Raw genomic sequence first — 22230 nt, 5'->3', positions numbered from 1 at the left:
TCGAATTGATTTTGATTTTGATAGGCAATGTGTTACGGAAACATATTTTTTTATTTGACAGTAATGAAGAAAGATATAATGAATGTATGATGAATATGAAGTTCGCGTTTCTTATCGGAGTGTAAGTGTAAAAATAAAGAGAAAACAATTCGACCAAGTGACACATCCTTTGGATGTTAAAAACCACACACGTTGCTTTGAACATTCTCAACTTGACGAAATGGTAAGAAATTATTATTTTATGTGCGAGTACTTCTCACCTGAGAAGTTATCGTTGCTTAACATTTTTCTTTCCTTTTGTTACAATATAAAGTGTTATTTTATACTGTTTCATCTATAAAGAGCGTTAATTATATCGCTAACGAACGTTTTTGAAAAAGCAAATTCCAAGTATAAAAATATGTAAGCTTCTTTTCGATGAACTTTTTTTTCATTTGTATCGTAATTTGTTAATTAATATTCATGAGGACATTAAACTTGAACTTCTTCACAATAAGATTACGTAACTTGAGCATATTGTATTAGCTATCTTCAGATTTAAGATTGGGAATGAACAATAGTTCCGATAATCCAAGTTCCTTGAATGAGTAAGAACTCAGATTGAAGAACGCATCTAAAGTCCGATAAAAACAAACGATTATCAGTGCACTTATCAACCACTCCTTTAACTTCAAACTGATATCTTTTCAGACTTCACATAGAAATGTAGGATTTCTTGCTTGCTAAATTTCAGGCAACGTATATTTGACGTGAAGACATTTCTCGGTACGACACACAATAAACACTTATATCATTTTAAGGCGGAAACAATAAAGCCACTGTCAGCTAGTATCGCAAATGAAATTATTTAAGCCGTTAATAACTGTGACCTTAGTTCTAGGTGTAAATTCTTTTTGCATGCGTGTACCGACGATCGTTAGCGCTTCCCTAGCTTAATCGACTTTAACTAGTCCCATGTCGTGCGTCCTTGCGACTCGTATCTAGGAAGTCTTCCGGAAGTTCGATATAAACGAAAATGTAATGTGCAGGAATTGTTTGAATGGACTAAATCTTTCGTGCACGAGGCAGGAAAGCTCCGAATATTCGTCCCTGCTGGTGAGTGAGTTATGCGCAATCCGGTATAGATTCCCAGACAGCACACGACATCCATTGGGCATCCTGACTTGACTTCAATTTTTTAAAGATCGCACAAGGAGTTTTACTTTTGTTACCTCCGGTAACGAAAATTTACCAAATTAAAGCATAGACTCTCAATTACATTTAAATGCTTGGCGAACAAACTAGTTCAACGACATATTTAAACTAAACTTTCTGTCTATATGTGTGTGTGTGTGTGAAGTAAAATTGGAATTTTTCATAGTCGATATCTTGCCGTGAAGGAGAGAATGAAATATAGAAAGCCTCTCGAAATGACTATCTCACTCTGTTTAAACTATAAACTTTCAGATTCACTTCGTATGCAAAATATTTGGTTTAGATAACATGTGATAAATTTAAACTTCTTTTTATGTCACAAATTAGATGAGACACGATTCTTATAGATTTTTTGTCATTAAAAACGAATCCGCAAATAAAACGATGTTTTTAAAACGTTTCTAAAATATCCATGGATTTAATCTAGATATTTTTAATATGTCTAAAACGTCCAACATGAACGTTTTAAATATATTTTTAAAACGTTACTGTGCTATCTGGATCAGAATTAATCGAAGATGTAATCTCTCTTTATTGTTAAATAGACGCTCGATTAGTGTTTTAGAACAACAATTTACGTTTAGTTTTTCTTCTTACGATGTACATTTCACAATATAAATACATTTTCTTACAATATATATACATGTCGTTTTCTCAAAAATAAAATCATTTTTCTAATATATAGTTTTATAATAATTTCCAAGGGACGCATACTAATCAAGTTTCATTGCGGTTGTCATCATGTTATTATACTCATTTTTGTAAATAATTTTGCTACCAGTCGCTGGCGACGACGAAGAAGGGCGGCCGCCGTACTTTACGTCTTCTAGCGAAATACCCAAGGCTAAGGCTATTCTATCTCTCACATAATAATAAGTACCTTGATTTCTATGCTCCTCTTGTAACCACATAATCTGTATGTAGAAACGTAATTTGAAACAATCTTTCAATCGTCACTGATTAAATATCTTTGAAAAAATAAATTGCTTGCTAAAATTCTTGCAAAAATCTAATACTTGCCAATTTATTATTAAAAAACAGTAATTAATTATTTATTTTAAATACTGGACGACAGTGCTTTTAATGTTTAAAATATGTTTTTTAAATTTTAAATTTTATATATTAAATATTAAATTATAAAATTACTTACTATTTTTTAATATTAAATTGGTTAGTATTAAATTTTTATACGAGAACTACACATACTATATTTTTTATAGCGTTTTAAGTCAACACACAAGTTTAAATAAATTTGTCAAATATGCTTGAATATGTGTAACCGGCTTAATATTTGTTTTCTCAGAATTTTACATAACACTGCATTACACTTCTAAAAATATTCTCAATAATATTTTTTTAGGAAAGTGCCACAAATCGTAGGTTACTTAAAACTAAAAAAAATCTAATTGTTAGATCGTAAAGTTTAAAAAAAAAAGAAATTTTTTAAAATGTTGGCGATTTGAAAATTTCACAGATTCATGTATGTGTGGTATATTTCTGATGTTAAATATTTACAAATGTATTAATTAAAGACTTCTTACTTGTGCTCGTGGATATTTCGTCATTTCCTTTGCAAATAAATGATACGGAAAAGGGCAGAGCTGTTCGATACGAATAATTGCTATTTTATCTTCTAATTGTTGTTCCTGTCGTTCAACGATTAAATCATAGTACACTTTGCCAGTACACAGTAATACTTTCTTCACATTTCCGGGCTTTATAGAAAGATCCGGTATAACAGGTATAAAGCTCGTACCTGGTCCCATTTCCTCAAAATTCGATATCGCCATCGGGTGACGCAGCAATGATTTAGGAGTCATAACAATCTAAATAACACGTATGCGATAAATCAAATTTGAGATGTGTCACTATTATAATGGATAAACATAACGATGAAAATGATTTATTATACGACATTAGACGAGCATTAAGTAAATTTGATTAAGTCTCTTAAAAAATATTTATAATAAAATATAAATTCGATGATATAAATTGAATTATTCATAATTGCGCTCGTGTCGTGTGCGTAAAAATTGAAAGACTGGCAATACTTGAGAAACAATAATAATCACAACTTGGTAGTTGCAACGTTTAATGTGGCTAGTTTTTTAGCTATGCTGTCGCATTGTAATTTACGTCGATAAAAACGAATGTATGTAATTGCTCGATAATCAGTCGACTCGTGTACACGAGCATATTTCGAAGAATCTTATCGTTCATTTACGCAATGAAGTATTTAGCGAATTGCGTAAAATTATGAAATGTGCCACTGGATATATAAAGAAAAATTTTAAATTCAATATTTTAATGGTCAATATTTCCGAAAAAAAATATTACCGAGAAAAAATATTACAAGCAAAAATTATGTGGAAAACATATAGTGACGAATTTTAGTGATGTCAATATTCTTAAAAATTATTAATTATTGCAATATTAAAGGATTTAATCATGATTTAAGCACACAAAAACGGTTTAAACATACATTTATATAATTTTTCTACATAATGTTACGAAGAAAACAGAATTTATTGCCTCGCGAACTCCAGTAATAAAGAATACACATCAAATTTGTGTTTTCTTAATTACAAATGTAGTTATATAAATTTCATTTTAAAAAATTAATCGATATTTATTTAAAAGTGAAAGTGCTTGCAAATATTTGCAAAGATATTGTCTCGTAATAGTGACGGCGAGTATTTCGCGTAGATAAAGATTTAACTAACCAACGGTTTACGAAACGGCATCAATATCTGTCGACGCAGAAGATGAAAGAGATTGGCAGGTGTCGTGGGATTACAGACGATCCAATTTATCTCGAAGAGCTGTTTTGTCATGATTTGCTCGACGGTTTCATCGGCTGGAGCACCGGGCTCCGTTCCGGGCACGTGAGTACACTCGTCGTCGCACAGCTGTAGAAATCTTTCTAATCTCGCGGATGAATGTTCCGGCCCCTGAGCCTCCATACCATGCGGCAATAATAGTACCAATCCTGTTTGCCTACCCCATTTGGTTTGTCCGGAACATAATAGGCAGTCTAGTATGACCTGAAGAGAAATTTAAGATTCGAGTCGCACGTTCTTATAAAATATCGCAATTATTTTTGTTCGAGATAACGAATACGAAGATTGATGTTCTATTTTATTTCAACTTTAATTAGGAATTTAATTAAGATAAAAATTACTTATTGAGACACTTAAAATAAAAATCAGATATAATAAAGTAAAAGAATCAAATTTCTGCTTAAAAAAAAGGCTGTAATTGTCAAAGTATACCTGACAAGTATTAGCGAAGTCACCGAATTGTGCTTCCCAGACTGTCAGAGTATTATGATTGTACGTTGAGTATCCCAATTCGAAACCTTTTCTCATCCAACATTCGTAGGATATCAATTATTAAAATTGTCATAAGGTATTCATTATTCATTAAATAAATCTCTATTAAAGAGATACATGTGTATGCCATTTATATTTATTTTATTAACACATTACTCGCGTGATGTGTTTCTGATTTTTCAACATTATATAATATCTCAATTTTCTTTTTTTTTTTTACTTACAATTTAATAAAGATTAATAATATTATATTTTTTAGGTTTTTTTAATTGTGAATCAATTTGTTCTAAATAAAATAATGTATATAAATATGTATATGCGTTTTATATGCATTATTATCAGGGCTGGACACATTTCAAATACTTAGGGTAACTCCGGTATATATGTCGCACCTAACAAAAACTTAATTTATTAAATATTATTTATTATGTTTAAGGTAAACGAACTATATCAATAAAAACTTTGTACTATCTACTATTACGAAAAAAATATTAGAATTATTTTTCGTATTAAAAAAGTACTTTTTGAAAACACTTTGAATTTTTGCCATATATCTCTCTTAAGAGGGGTGAGGAAGTATACAGTTCATGAAAAATTTACAAATTCTTATAAATAAGATATAAAATGACACAATAACTTAAAAAATGTGTTTAAAACGTTTTATTAAAAAATAAGAATGATAAAATATATGTGAAGTAATAAATAATAATTACAATCTTCCTATGTACATTACAAGTGTTATGACATGAGGTATATTTCATGTAATATGTTTATTACATTTAGTGCACTGAATCCAATCTGCGCACTTTGTATGCTTTCGGCATAAATCCCGCCCATTAAAAATCCCGTCTATCGTAAATAGGTGGGATATACAAGACAATAAACTAAACAAAAGAATGCAAGAGCAAAGCATATTTTGCTATACAACGTGCTTTACTATTCTTCTACACTTATGTATCATGAAATAATAACCACTAAGTCATTTACACATCCTACAATAAATCGTTTTGTGTAAATTATAATTTATGATGACGCTACTTATTACGGTGACAAATCGATACAACTCACAATAATTTCATTAATGCTAACAATAAAAATTTAAAATCATAACATAATACTAATATAACATAAAGGCATGTAACAGAGTAATTGCCGGAAAATTATCCCCACTTTTATTTTTTCTGACTTCTGTGACGTATATTCTCGCACAGCATATTTACCGGAGTTACCCTATATTTAAAATATAGTATATTTGAAATACAAAAAATTTGGAAATATATTTGTATTTTATATTTCAAATCGAAAGGTTAAAAGTATTTTGTATTTCAATTACATTTTTTTATGTATTTTGCCCAGCCTTGATTATTATATTTAGAACAAATTTCGGGTAAAGCCGGCTATACGTGCGTTCAAGCTTTGTCAAATATGCTTGCGCAAGCTGCTTGTACAAATTTATTTGATAAATTTGCTCGAACGTGTGTGGCAGGCTTAATAATGAAGAGAGAGAGAGAGAGAGTTAAGAGACACGGTAGTGTCTCAACGTTAATTATAATAAGAGCACCATATAATGTAACGCGAGACAGATTATCTTGTTTACGAAACTACTGCAATTTATGGCTGCCTCGAGTTTAATGTTGAAATGTAAAAGTTTAACAGCTCCTTGGATAATTTTCTAGACTTTAAGGTCGCCGGGTTGCGCATTTCATTGCAAAATAATAAATAAACGAATTATTGATAAGACAAGAGATAAGATAGACACATAACAAGAATAGATATAGTTATCGATATAATGACATAATAGTCGGCTAATAGTAAATAATTAATTTTTTCTTACCACACACGCCATATTCCGATAATGATGAATTCGAGACGGTGTATAATGCCTGTCTCGGGAAAACATCGCGCAGAATGTTCTTGTATACCTTGTCTCTATTCTGATCGTGAATGATGTGTATCCGTTGAGTGAAGGTGCCACGCTCGACGTCCTGTCCGGACAATCTGACGTGGTGGCCCTCCTTCAACAGGCTAAGGAAAGCCAGACACTCCCCCATCGCCCAGTCGATCTGTCGGGACTCCATGAGTTTCGCTCGCCTATCCATCATCCTCAACACCTGCGTTTGATAGACAAATTCAAACATAATACTATTGTAATTTAGAAGGTTTTATGCAAGAGAGTATATATAAAAATAGAATAATTTCTAGCACTGCTTTTGAGATAATTTTCGACGCTGAGTGCGAATCTTATGCTATCAAAATATCATATTTCCATCAAGTTCGATTTTTAATATTGTATTAGAAAAGATTTTTTTTTTCCCAATACACATAGTGAAGTTTTATTAAAATTAGAAAATAAATCAAAAGTGTTATGCGTTTAAATCTTCCCAATACATAGTACAATTTTATTGAAATTATTGTAGAAAACAAATCATTATACGTTTTCGTATTATTAATTCTGATAATGTTTCTCAATTAGCATCAAATCCTAGAAACGTTCCTTGCTTATTATTCGTCCTAAATTATTTGATGTAAATTATTTGGAAAAGCTGTATCTTAAAAATTGATATGTTATATCTTAAAATGAATATATGTTACCTTCCGATCTGATGGAATTTTTCTATAACTACAGATTTGACATCAGCGCTTTAAGTATACGTTTAAAAAAAGTTGTTTCCTTTTCTTACTAAAAATTATAAACTAGTATAATCAATCTGAAAGTTTTTTCGCTTTTGAAACAACCCACGCGCGTTCCTTAGTAATTGTCGGAAGTAAACTTTATGGAAGCTCGAAAACTCTCATGGAATCTTTCATGAGTACTGAGATAAATAAAACTTGTCAGTATATAGCAAATTAGAGATTTTTACGTGAGACAGAATAAAAATTATAATTAATATTTCGTTTTCGGTGTAACTCGTATGACTTGCAGCTAACTTGAACGTGCGGCTCGATGTCCTTCGGAGGAGTAGATACAGCATTGCATATCGTTTTAATGGTCGCGATGTCGATACCAGTCGGCGGAATTTTATTTTTCGGAGATTGATTCGAGAAGAATTCGGTCCAAGGCACGTCGTGCCAGTCGCTCATTTGCATCGAGCTGATGGTCTGCGCTTTCCTGAACTCCTCTTCGCAATGGCTCACGTACTTTTCTATTTCCTACGCACAAAGAAAAATTACACGTGCGTATGCGTAACAGCAGAATTAAAGGGCAGGATTTAAAGCGGTTTTAAATTATTGTCTTCCTCAACCTCCTTTGCGAAAGCTTCCGTTATCACATCCTCTTTAAGTAATTTGTCGGTGTAGATAGACAGAACATTAGGGTGATTTTTTATTCGCTTGTACATGAGTGGTTGAGTTAACATCGGCTCGTCCATCTCGTTGTGCCCGTTTCTTCGGTATCCAACGATGTCTATTACCACATCGTTATGAAAAGTAGCTCTGATGACATAAATCAGTAAGCCTCCTTCATTAATTCTTCCAATTTATTTAATGTAATTAATTATAATATATTCTTATAAATTTGACATTTTATTGTAAATAATTTTCAGCTTTTACTGTAGAAACTAATTATTTGCATAATTTAGGTGTAATTCTTTCTTCTAAACAAAATTTTTTAAAAGGAATTTATAAAATGTTATTTTATATTCATAAGGTGTTTAATCGCAAAATATATTATTTAAAAAAAATTTTATATTAATTTATTTAGCATTTATATTTATAATCTTTTATTCTTTAAATAAGTAAAATACTTGCATATAAGATTAAAGCATTAAAAGATATAAATAACAGCTAAAACAGAACTTTCGATTTGAAGTAATACAATAAGGTTGAAAAATGAATAGTATTGTAATTTACCGATATTCGCTGGCTACCTTGCTGCAGTAAGTTACTAAATCAGGATCATCAGCATGTATGTGAAAAATAGGAGCGTTAACAACACGTGCAACATCCGTGCAATGTGCACTGGATCGTGAATACCTTGGATCGGTTGTAAAACCAATCTAGAATTATTAACAAACATTTAAAATAATTTATCCCCATTTGTTAACACTTTACAATTATTTAATGTCTTGTTTAACATTTTATCAATTATTTAGCATCTAATAACTTAATATTAACAAAAGTAAATATATACAAAATATATATTTATATTAATTAATACACCCAAGACTGATTTTACTTAAATATTAACTTCGATTTTGTTTTATGTGAATTCTTTTTAAAAAAGCTTTTAGGTAATTAAATTTTAATTAAAATCTATTCAGTTAACTAATTTTGAAAGATTCGGGAAAACATCGTCATAGAGAAACTGTTGTCCCTACTTGATTGTTAATTACGATGTGCATGACGCCACCCGTTGTGTACTCTGGTAAATTGGTGAGATGCATTGTTTCATAAACGACACCTTGACCAGCAAAAGCGGCATCACCGTGAACCAATATAGCCAATGATCTTTTGCCGTCTGAAGGAATCGGTTTATTTAAAAGAAGTCTATTATCGTCCATTAAGCAATTATATATACATATCTTCGATACATACATTCAGAGTCACCTTTCTCGACTTGTTCGGCACGAACACGACCGACTATGACCGGATCGATTGCTTCAAGATGCGAAGAATTCGCCATTATAGCAACAAGCATTTTCTTCTTGGTTCTACAAAAATCATCAGTAAATCAAATATGATAAATATTAAGATCTTCTACATCTCTTTGCAACTTGGAATACAAGTTTAGATATCGATGCTTCGCATATTAAAACTGATTTTGTATTGTGATGGTTTTCTGCACCTTTCTAGTAGCCTTTCCGAGTGCGTCCCGAGGTGATACTTCACGTCACCAGAACCGAATCCTTCCAGAGCGATCGGATTGAACTGAGTGAACAATTGGCTCATCGGTTTCAAGCAAATATTTGCCAAAGTATTTAAACGACCGCGATGCGCCATACCGATAACTACAGTTTCGACTCCTGATGAATAGGATAAAATAGAAATAAAATTAAAGATACCATCGGACGCCTAGAGAAAACTCAGAAATCGTTTTAAAACTTTGCTTAAACTGATACCCGAGATTTGAGAATTAATTTAGTTACCTTTTAGCGCCGACGTTTCCATGCATTCCGCCATGGATGGTATAAACGATTCGCAACCCTCTAACCCGAATCTCTTCTCCGTTCCGTATTTTTTTGCTAAAAAGTTCTCGAAACTTACGGCCCTCATGATATTCATCCAGGTCCACTTTCGGTGCTCTGCAGGCAATTTCCAAGCGCCAGGTATCTCAAATTTTTCTCTCAACCAATCTAACTGATAAAACGCATGAATGATAATTCTACATATCTTTTCTATGAAAATTGCTTTAATAACCTTTGAATACGTTCTCTAATACAGACATAAAAGCATTCCTAGATTAGTTGAAATCTTCGCAAATGCGCACTTTCGCTTTTTGTACTTTGTATGACGTAATGATTCTTTCTTTAAAATCAATATCAATAAACATCTTTCTATTTCTTTGTTTCTAACTATCTTTATATTAAATACTACTAAATTAAAATCTGATTTCAAGCAAGTACTTTATCTAACATATATCCTGTAATCAATATAAAACAACTGTATAAAACAACAGTTTTGTGTAATCTAATCTATCAATAAACATTTGCACAACATGCGCAAGATATCATACATTCAAGTGCAATTTCAAGAATACTATTATTTAATACTATAAGCTATTATTCTGCAAATACTAACTGTACACACAAAACGATTTTTTTAAAATATTTAAAATTTGCTGCAGCAGCCAATGAAAAATGTTATAACACATTTTATCATCTATAATTTGCTGTAATACTCAATCTTTTCTTTCACGCTCAAACTGGTTACTAAAACGTAAAAACTTTTACAGCATTGTTCATTATGCTTGAGCTTCTCACATAACTATTTTAATGATTCAAGAAAATTATTTTCAGATCTGTACCCCTCTAAATTTTTAGATACTTCAGCAAAACCGTTCTCTTCGTGTAGCGGTGAAGCGTGAACGCTTCTGATGAAATATTCATCGTTCCTCTTAATTGAAATCGTGTCGTACATACCATATTGAGATCATGAATGTACGTGTATTCGAGACCTAGATGACCACAATAAATCTTGTTGAGCCTCGTCAGTATTTCCCGCAGTGATAAGCTCCTCTTGTCGCCTCCAATAACGGTCAAGGACGCGAGAGGGAATTCTCTGTTCATATCCGCCTCTGTCATTCCCTTGAGATGCTGTCGCACTACGATCGCGGGCGGCAGGTTCGCGGTACCCTGCAGCTTCGCTGACTCTGGATTCTGTATTCCTAATGGATCGGTGTCAGCTATCAAATGACCACGTGCCTTTGAACGAATAAGAGCAGTAAACATGGATACATGGGGGTACAAGAAAGTGCAAGAGTTTCACAGAAAAAATAGGTACTTGATAGGCTCGGATCGTGGCATTGATGTCGAGTGCACCGATTATGTATTGATCCCCCTGCATCTGACTATCCGATTTTTCTCGAACGGACTCTTTCAGAAAAAACGATCCTGTTAGACATTTATCCGAAAAAAATAAATATAATTAGTTTTATTTCTCATTGAATCACAGAATGCATTTATAATTATTATGCATATAATATACATATAGTTATTATGTTAACTTTTTTTCTCACAATCAGACGTGATGCAAAATAATTATAAAATCATCACTTTAAATTTTTATAACTGTCATTCTAAATTGTATAAATTAAAATTAAAATCAATATTATGATTTTAATATTAAATCCTCTGATAGAACAATTTACTGATGCTATATGTTAGTTAAACATTAGGAATATATTGAGCCAATATTTTTCTAATAAATTGTACTATTAGAGTCATATCACTATCAATCTAAGAAAGTGATTGTAATATGGAATTTATCAAAACTCACTCTTGCCTCCTTCTAACAAGTGGGGTGGCATTAACTTAGAAGACGAACTGACGCGTATCGGGCTGGACTTGGAAGAGTCCTTAGGACTTTCCGCATGGATCAATTTAAAATATGAGTCCCACGAGGAACTTACGGACTTTTGATCTTTGAGCCACGCTTTGTACATGTGATCCAAGTACTGGTTATTGATCATGTTAAGCACGTTATCCTTTCTATCAACATTGTCACCGTCGCCGTCGTGTTTGCGACGTGCCGGGATATTTTTGTGAAATTGCTCGGTAATCGATCTACTCTTAGGATTTTTCCAGCTGGAGTAAAAATAGTATACAAATTGTCGATGTAACCACGACATGGATTGTGCGTTCCGATAATATTGCGCTTTCGCATACATCGCCCCATTTGTCGCTGCTGCACAAACGAGTGCTAGAACGGGCGAGAAATAATGAAAATGTGTATGTCGAACCGAGAAATTTTGAAAATTCTATCTCGCAATTCGATCGAGTGGACGGATAATTGTATGCACGATATTATTTATGATTTACGTCATCGTGTGAACTTCCGATTAACCTTTCGATTTTTACATTAAGGTTATGGCTAGATTCGTGATTGATCTTCGTTTTAAGTAAAAACTCAGAGCGAGACTTGAAACAAATTTCACGTCTTTATTGCTTCGAAAACTTATTCCTCAAAAACGTTTTACATGTAAATTTCATTTCCGTAAAATTAAACTCATTTCTTCAAATTATTTTAAACATTTTTTAAATTATCTTATTATTTAAAAAAATGTATTTATTAAAACATAATAAATGTATTATATTTAATTTTATCTAGATGATTAATTTTGCGTAATTTTTGATGAGAAATATACACTATAATTTAATGTAATTTAATAAATTAAATTAATAGTATTTGTAAAAAATTGAATAAAACTATTCAATATTTTATTTCATTAATTAAAAAATATTTAATATTTGTTAGTTTTAAATAAAATAAAATAATGTATTATATGTATAATTTAAAATTAAGTATTCGATTAATATTTAAATTTATCACGTGTATCTGAAAATTTCACGAAATGTTCAATTTCGACATCGTCAAGATTGAGCAACAAATAATTTAACTTGCTCAAATTCAATTTATAACTATATCTAAATTATAAGCAAATATACGCTTTTATTTACAGGGTACGACATCTTCAGCACTTAACGATCACAGAGTTATAAACGTTAATTCCGGAAACGATTCACAAGAAAAACATTTCGTTAGCAATCGCATCATATCGCACAAGGTATATCTCATTTTCTATTATCTTTATGAAACTTAAAAGGCTTAATATTAAAAAATTCAGTTTATAGTTCACTTGTAACACAAATAAACATAAGCAAATATATAGCTGATATCTCGAAATGACTGTCATTATTTTTAATTGGATTTTAATTCTCGTTAGAAATACAGGCGATAACATACGCATTTATCTGATCTATCTAATCTTTCTGCAGTATACGATATGGAACTTCATTCCAAAGAATTTCTTCGAGCAATTTCGGCGAATAGCAAATTTTTATTTTCTACTCATGACGATAATTGCGGTTTCAATACACTCGTCAATTTCGCCGTTAACCAGTGCCTTGCCTCTGTCGTTTGTCATTTTAGTGACAGCGTGTAAACAGGGATACGAAGATTACCTACGCTACAAAATAGATAAACGAGATAATCGGAGATCAGTCAGTGTCATCCGTAACAAATGTAGACAGGTTCGTCACACGTGTTGTGCCTGCACTAATTATGATACCCTAACTGAAAAATTTCATGCTTATAGTAATGAAATAGAAACTAAATGTAAATTTGTAGTATTTTTATATCTACTGTAATAAGATTTTTAATGTATATTTACAAAATATGTATACTTATATTTACGTGTCTGTTACAAAATTTTTCAATGCCGTCTCTGATTTAGGGATTAAAGTAAAGATAATTTCTTCTGATAATCTGGAGTTATCAGACTAATTGTAAGTACTTATTTTTCATTCATAAATAATATATGATACGTTTCAGGAGATATATTGCGAACAAATAGTAGTCGGCGATCTTGTAAAAGTCTCTCGAGATGAGGATGTACCTTGTGATATCGTCCTCCTTTATAGCGAGACTCCGGGTTGCTGTTACGTCACAACATCCAATCTTGATGGCGAAACAAACTTAAAAGTAGTTATCTTTACATAGACTTTTTTAAAACAGGATTTTTTACAGGCAAAGCTTTACGCGACAGGAAATGAAAATTTTTTATATTTCTAGAGATATTTTTCGTCACAATCTCTTTGCTGTAATTATTATATAAATGTGTAATTTTAGACGTTACAGGTGCCGAAAATAGTCTCAGCAATGCCGCTTACGCGTATAGTGGCGATGCAAGTGACAATTACGTGTCAGCAACCCTTGCCCAATCTTTACAGTTTCCACGGCAAACTCGAGATTAATGATGACGACGAAACGACCAGCGGGCATTTAACAATAGATAATCTCATGCTACGTGGATCTAGACTGAAAGACACCGAGTATGTGGTCGGCTGCGCGATTTACACCGGGCAGGACACAAAATTGTCGCTCAACTCAAAGATAGTCAGCAATAAATTCTCCACTGCCGAGAAGTAATTACGAGCTTTATTTGTAATATTATATTATTTCGTAAGACATATTTATCGACATTTATTATTTGTATTAATTTCTACACAGAGAGAACGATTTTACTGAGGTATCAAAAAATTTTGACATTCTAGCAATCGGTTTGAGTGTCCTACCTAAAAATTTTGATCTTACAAAATTATTTTCGGATCTGTATCTAGCTAAATTTTCCGATACCTCAATAAAATTATTCTCTCTACGTATGTCTTCTGCTCGAATTTTTTGCTATATTTATGATGCAAACGTCGCAAATAGTTTAAAAAAATAAGATTATCTAAAGATAATCTACAGTTCAACTTTACATTTATCCGTTATCATTCGTAGATCTATCAATAAGTATCTCATTGTATATGTCGTGATACTGTTGGCTGAAGTGGTGATATGTACCATTCTGAAGCTATACGTCGAAACTCAACAAGTATGGGAAAGGTATCTAGGTCCACTACCCAAGATTAATTTTTTCACATTAATTACGGATATTTTGAGCTTCCTTGTCTTATTTAATTACATCGTGCCGATATCATTGTACGTCACCGTTGGTAAGATATTACTACTTGCGCAATTTCTTTTTTAAAGAAAAAAAGTTAAGATTATTCATAATATTTTTATTCAACTTAAAATTATTCATAAAAAAATTTAAAATTATTTAAAATATTTCTTCGGGACTACTCTGCGTTTATGCAAAAATATATACATTTACTCTCTAAATTCTTTAGAATGTTATCTCATTTTAAAGACTGAAACTTGAGCCAAACTTGAGAAAGAATGTCTCAGTTTTCAATCTTTAGGAGTGAGATTTCACTCTTCAAAATAAGATTCAGCTGAAAGTTTTAAAGAGCACAAAATGCGTTCGTAAAAAATAATGTATTACAATATTAATGAAGATTTACGTGCTTTTCAACAGAATTGCAAAAGTTTCTTGGCTCCTTCTTTTTCGGTTGGGACTTGGATATGTATGACAAAGATAATGATCAGCCGGCGCTCACTAATTCGTCAGATTTGAACGAAGAGCTTGGTCAAGTTGAATATCTATTTACTGACAAGACCGGCACGCTCACTGAAAATTTGATGGTGTTCAGACGTTGCTCAATTGGCGATAAAGTGTATATGGAAAAAGATTGTGATGGAAATCTTTACTTATTGCCACCAAGCGGAAACGAGGCAGAGGCCACGAAACTGTCATCGTGGGAGGTAAAAAGGAAGAGAAAATGCTGATTATTGTTAAAGAAATTGTTACTCCTCAAAAAAAGTAATGATATTATTTCAGTTAAAAGAATAATGAATAATTTATATGTTGTACTTAAAGATCATGTAAAAGATACCGGTCAATATGTGCCATACAATTTGATGCAAGAGTAATTAATTACCGCTCAAACATTTGGCGGCAATTATTTACGAGTACTGAATTATTGGTGATAATTTATGCTAATTATAATTAATAATAAAGTAATAGTGATCAATAACGGTTGTGTAGTATTATAAACGTACATAACTAATAGTATTGTATTTACCGAGAGCAATAATTTCAGTATTATCAAAAAAAATATTATTAAATACTTTTTAACAACACTAAAATTTACGCGCTTTAATTTGGTATATTATTAAAAAATCCACAATTTTATATATAGAGTGGCATTTGGCATTTTATGATAAGCATATCGTTATGCCACATGGTCCAAATCGCGCCGCCGAGCTTACGTTCCGAGATCATAGCCAGACGTACTCTGTTCCGCGAGAGCTTCAGATTGAAGAAAGTCACGAGGGTCAACAGTTCGTTGATGATGCATCCGGATCTGCCGGAATATCAGGTAAAAATAATATCTCGCATACGCGAATGCCAAATTTATGGTAAGGTGTCGCAAGATCCTACTAATAACTCCCGTCTAAGATGAAGTGTAAACAAACGCGATGATATTAGATCTATGTAAAAAGGTAGACAAACACGTGTGGCATATTGCAGGCGGCGTCGGCAGACGAAAAGGCATTGGTGGAGGCGAGTGCCAGATGCGGCGTTATTTTACAAACGAATACTAACGAGGAAATGCACATCAAGACCAACGAGAGTAACCTGACCTTCGAGAAGCTAGAAATACTGGAATTCAATTCTGGTCCGTGAATGTCGAAATAAATTTTCCCAATAAGCAAGAAACATTTTGGAACATTTCAACAACTTGCCACACATATAACGTTGCTACAATATTACTGAAATGTTCCAAAATGTGTGCGTTTCTTGTTTACTGGGTTGAAATTTCTAATTAATATGAAATAGTAATTGATGTTATAGATAAAAAATAGTTTTAATAGCAATAAATCACGCTAATATAACGTTACTTTGAATAGAACGAAAGAGAATGTCAGTAATAGTGAAAGATACAGCAGGAGATATCTGGCTGTACTGTAAGGGCGCTGATTCGGCTGTTATGCCGTTGATAACTAAAGGAAAAACACGAAAGACCAACGCTCACGTCGCTGATTTTTCTATGGTGCGTTATCCCGTTTACGATAACCACAGAACTAAAGCTAAAGCGAAGAATTTTAAGCAATTTTGATACCTGTTTGTTTCTTGTCACTGCAATTGTATCGCAGAAATTAATGCAATTACTTTATAATTTTTAGAGGGGTCTGCGAACGTTGGTCGTGGCGTACAAAAAGATGAACCAATCTGAATACGAAAACCTGATACATAACATTGAACAGGCCAGACAGATAATTGGTGCGGAGAGAGAAACGCGTATGACGCGGGCGTACAATCTTATGGAGAACGGGCTCACCTTGCTCGGAGTAACTGCGGTGGAGGATCGCCTGCAGGACAAAGTGCAAGAGACCTTGGAATGTTTACGAGTCGCTGGCATCAAAGTTAGTTCATTGCACCGCCTTTGTGCGGACTGCCAAAGAAATCTTTCATTATCCGCATTGCATACCTTTGTTCCTGTTTTATTAATCATTTATCGACTTTCAAAATTATACTCTAAATTGTTTAACTTTCCAAACACAATATTTTAATTTAATACATGTCTTTGCATATTATTTTTCATATTTGTTTTTATATAATATTACTTATTTATTTTTATCTATTATTAGTGATTTGTTATACAATTATATTAAAAATATTAAAAGCAATCCTGATAAATTGGATTAATTGAATTACGAATCAAGAATTGATATCGTTAATTGAATTTAGTTTTAAAAGATATATATAATCGTAAATATATCTTTTTAGATATGGGTGTTAACTGGAGATAAAGCAGAAACTGCAGAGAACATCGCTTTTCTGTGTGGTCATTTCAAGAAGGGTACCGAGGTTCTAAGATTAATGGACGAGTCCTCAGGGCAGGCCTGCTTGCTGATTCTCACAAGTTTCGAGTAAGTGCAGTTTGTAAATTCGAAATATTTTCTATTTTCAATAATTATCGATAAGTTATCCTGACTATTTCTCGCACAGTAATATATCAAAGTAATAAGTATATAAATGAAAATACATAATTTTTAGTTTTCTAATATATATTCGTGTATACATAAATCGCTTTGAGCTTTCCGCACAAAAACTGTCGTAACATTACCTCAAATACTGAATCGTAAGTTAAAGCCTGTATATGGTATAATAGCAAGTGTAAACATACATCAAAAAAAATCATAACCCAATGTTTAACATTACTGTTAAATATTGAATCAGTATTTAACGTAACGTAACACATACATTATAGATGTTTTTGTATGAATCAGGAAACGCGGTAGTGTCTCCGGCCATGTTCAGAAACTGAAAGATTCTATTTTAAAAAAAAATAATTTTCTAAATGATAAAAAATGATAAAAAATGTAAATGATCAAAAATAAAAAAATGATATGTTTGATCAAAAAATTTTTTTTAATGAAAAAAATATTTATTAAAAAGAAAAAAATATTTGGCTCGATAAACAAAACGGTTTTTTTTAAATAAAAAGAATATTTATTAAAAAGAGAAAAATATTTGGTTCGATAAACAAAATGGTTTTTTTTAAATGAAAATAATATTTATTAAAAAGAAAAAAATATTTGGTTCGATAAACAAAATGGTTTTTTTTTTAAATATATAATTCATGCACGTACATATCTAGAAGATAAAGAACTTCTTAAAGGACACTTATGATATACTATATACTACATATATGTATATTATATACACGTTGTATTAAATCTATAGTAAGTATATATTTGATACTACACACAATATCAATTTAACACTATATAGTTAACCGTGTACAATGTCAAATATAATCATTGTTTTAATATAAAATAACGTTTTAATATAAAATATAATTGAACTGTGACTCATATTAGATTAAATTTGGCACTATAGATTTATTGTAACAGTGTATTTTAAAACATACGCTCTAAAAAATAACAGTGTGAACTTAACATGTGGTGCTATATATAATTCTCTGTGTTGGTATTAAATTAACATCAACATAGTATGGATTTAACACCATGGTCTTAAATCTACACACTATTGATGGTATTGATATAAACGCCAGAGGTTTTAAATTCACACCATGCTGGCGTTAATTTAACACCAATATAGTAAGAATTATATAGACATCGCATGGGTATTAAATCAAAATTTTTTAGAGCCAACTCTATATAATATATATAATTTAAAAAATATATTAGCCCTGCACATAATATATCTTCCAGACGGAAAATAAAACTGGAGCCGTATAAGCAGTACGGATTAATAATTGACGGTGTCAGCGTGGCAACGACATTACGAAATTACCCAGAATTATTTAGATCCGTCGGAATGGCCTGCGAGGCGGTTGTCTGTTGCAGATTGACGCCCCTGCAAAAAAGCGAGGTTTGAACTTTTTTCAATTCCCAAATGCTTCGTATAGAAGCTCAAGAAAGTCATTAAGAATGTTAAATATAGCTTTTATCTCTGTAGATTGTACATCTAATAAAAATGGCACGAAATTGTCCGCACACAGCGGCTATCGGCGACGGCGGTAACGACGTCTCGATGATACAGGAAGCGCACGTGGGTATCGGAATATTAGGAAAAGAGGGTCGCCAGGCGTCGATATCTGCCGACTTCGCCTTCACGAAGTTCAAGTATCTGAGGAAAGCATTGCTGGTGCACGGGCACTGGTATTATCTACGCATCAGCATTTTGATGCAGTTCTTCTTTTACAAGAATATAGTATTCATAACGCCGCAGGTGCTGTTCGGCATACATAATGGTTTCTCTACGCAGGTAAGAACAACGTCGCATTTTGTTTCTCTATTGAACGTTGAAAAAGTTGATCTTATTCTCGCAACGTGTAAGTGAATTTATTTTCTTTGTATATCGTATATATTCGTTTTAATGTAAATAAAGGATTTATCTGTCGAAGTTTCATAAATTAATAAAAAAGTTTATTGTTTAATTCTTATATTTTTTAAAACTTTTTATTGCATAATCATTTAATATTACATCGAAACCGAAAAAAACATATTCTTATTTTTATAAAAATTATATAAGAGAACTTATATTCGTATAGATTTATAGGTAAATAATTTATATACGAAATATATTTTTATAGGAACTTTATGATGGTATATTTTTAATGGGTTTCAACTTGGTATTCACATCGCTTCCAATATTGATGTATGGCCTATTGGAGCAGAATTACAATGCGAAGAAACTTATGGAACATCCATACTTATATAAACTAAATAGAAACAATTATTTAATGTCAAGACATCAATTCTTAATATGGATGTTCCTAGGTTTGTGTGCCTATATTAATATTTTACGTTATTTTATTAAGAGAATAAATATTATATTTTATAAGTTGTAATATTTATACAAAAAATTCACACGATAGATCTTACTACGTCACATTATTTTCAGGATTATGGCATGCCTGCATAACGTATTTTACAGTATTCGCTATGACGTGTATCAATCCTACGTATCTGTACGATAATACGCCAGTTGATCATTGGACTTACAGCACTTGCATTTTTCATATAGTCACTTTACTAGCAAATCTACAGGTACGACATGCGTAGGCGGTTTGTATTCGAGTAAGATTGTAAAACAGCGAGTTACTTCGACAAATGCACACAGAAGAATAAAATTCAATAACTTAAATACTACTTAATGGTCAAATTCGTATATTTTTGTGTTTTTAATAACAAATTTACATCCAAATTTATTTATATAATTTAATAGTTCGACAATTTAATTATAATTTAATTACAATTCGATAAATCACTGATAAATATTTGAATATTTTTTCAATTTATTTGTTGTTGATGATAATGTTATTTCAGATATTGTTACGCAGTTTATATTGGACAATCCCATTTGTTTTAAGCGTACTGCTATCTGAATTAGTATTTTTCGTAACTACCTTTGGCTATTCAGGTTTAAATATGTAAGTATAATATATAAAATTAAAGATTCCCCCCGACAATTGAAACAATCGTGCGAATCAAAAGTAATATTTATAAGTCAAAATTCTTCATCACAAAATCTTTCTTACACTTGCGTCTTTTCAGAAAATACGATGGCGACATGTACGGGGTCTTCCAACAATTATTACAGTCGCTTTCGTTCTGGTTCCTTACTATATTTATTATCATTACTTGCTTAATACCTGATTATTTATGGTTGACGTACAATACATATAGACCTCTGAAGATCCTTCGTAGAAACGAAGAGTCTCCGCAAGTTATCACTTGCAATAACGATAATGACCAATACGATTCGTCGCAAATGGTAATAATAGCATGTATGCCATTGATAAATGCAATTAAAAGTGAAATCAACGCAATTTTAACGTGTTCGATCTTTTGAGCAAATTGCCGACAATTAGAGTTTCGGAAATAGATACACCCATTTATAAAATTTATGACTAGATTGAGAATATATAATTATTTGATGCACTTAAATACATAAAATCTTTTTAGACCACCAGCTGTTAACGCTAGCATTCACATTTAATTTTAGACTTTACGCTGGCCTTAAATGTTAAGTATTTCTGACTAAGCTTTTACAGACTATATGAGCTATTCCCGTTGATTTATTTTACATAAATTTAATTGATTAAGTTCATACAGATTTTCAGATATAAATACTGATTGTTTCTAAAAATTAATTAAAAATTTGTTTCGGCGCGCAGTTTAAAAAACTACGTACGTAATATATATAACACGGAATTATACGAGCACTTGAGATTCAGCTAGACCGTTAAAGGCATTACTTTCTGTTGATTGTGTTCTTACATGTATGAGATCCTATGAGATTTAATATTATCTATATTTAATATTGTTTAAAATGGATTACTTACATACACACGTACATATGTATACCTGTGACAAATTTTATTTAAAAAATAATAAATTAAACAATTAAGTTTACAACAATATTAATATTATTAAAAAACAATTTAATTTACAGAAATGCGTGTTTCCATGGAGAGGTAGCTTTTCGTTGCAGAAAAATAAGTAATACATTTGAAATGCAGTCATTTATATGCTTCAGTATTATTCATGTGAATGGAGAAGTAATTACCTGGAACGATCATGTATCATATACAATTCATTTCATAGATACAATTTAAGTTGCTGATATGAATGACTATTACATTATTAAGTGAGAGTAATTGATGGTAAAATTGACCAAAATGTCGCTATCAATTATATAGCGTTGTGAACAAAAGCATTTTCTAACTGTAACAAACCTTGATTGAATCTGAAGGTAATTATTCATATACTTAAATATACTTAAATACTATTACAATATTCAGAGAGAAATAATAAAGTATTAATAAAATTAATACTAATAATTAATATTTATATTTATATTAATAATAAAAAAAAAAGAAATATTTACTTGCGAATATGGAGCTAGGTATGATCTTTGCAAATTGTTGCAGTTCATAGCAAGATACTAGTCATTAAAATTAATTTCTGTACAAAGGTAGATAGCTAAGCGTTACGATAGCACAGACAAATGCAATTTAACTATGTCTATTTGCGAATATACGAGCGCTATCGCCGCTATCGTGATTATTGTTATTTACGATTTATGTAGCATAATTACCTGCAAGTTTACTGAATGTAGTTT

At 31.5% G+C, this 22230-nt stretch overlaps 2 protein-coding genes across 2 annotated transcripts; one reads left to right on the top strand and one right to left on the bottom strand.

Moving 5' to 3' along the window:
• Nucleotides 1-1845: 1845 nt before the first annotated feature.
• Nucleotides 1846-12034, bottom strand: LOC108776310 (2-oxoglutarate dehydrogenase, mitochondrial). The gene is made up of 15 exons (XM_018542893.1): nt 11460-12034; nt 10965-11056; nt 10604-10885; nt 9611-9821; nt 9310-9487; nt 9060-9175; nt 8843-8982; nt 8376-8521; nt 7769-7958; nt 7455-7676; nt 6361-6637; nt 4467-4552; nt 3918-4238; nt 2736-3020; nt 1846-2108 (listed from the first exon to the last, which is right to left on the bottom strand). The coding sequence occupies exons 1-15, from the start codon at nt 11848-11850 to the stop codon at nt 1908-1910; spliced, it is 3138 nt and encodes a 1045-aa protein (XP_018398395.1). The 5' UTR covers nt 11851-12034; the 3' UTR covers nt 1846-1907.
• Nucleotides 12035-13018: 984 nt separating this feature from the next.
• Nucleotides 13019-21612, top strand: LOC108776340 (probable phospholipid-transporting ATPase IF). The gene is made up of 17 exons (XM_018542941.1): nt 13019-13213; nt 13515-13664; nt 13812-14107; nt 14466-14680; nt 15046-15332; nt 15770-15949; nt 16102-16249; nt 16482-16624; nt 16758-16997; nt 17362-17504; nt 18813-18972; nt 19060-19368; nt 19697-19883; nt 20008-20153; nt 20433-20536; nt 20661-20880; nt 21562-21612. Exons 1-17 carry the CDS (start codon nt 13034-13036, stop codon nt 21610-21612), a joined length of 3159 nt encoding a protein of 1052 aa, XP_018398443.1. The 5' UTR covers nt 13019-13033.
• The last annotated feature ends 618 nt before the right edge of the window (nt 21613-22230 follow it).

Source organism: Cyphomyrmex costatus, unplaced genomic scaffold (assembly GCF_001594065.2).
Source record: "Cyphomyrmex costatus isolate MS0001 unplaced genomic scaffold, Ccosl1.0 scaffold111, whole genome shotgun sequence".
Classification (NCBI taxonomy): Eukaryota; Metazoa; Arthropoda; class Insecta; order Hymenoptera; family Formicidae; genus Cyphomyrmex; species Cyphomyrmex costatus.
This window is presented reverse-complemented; position numbering and strand designations above follow the sequence as displayed.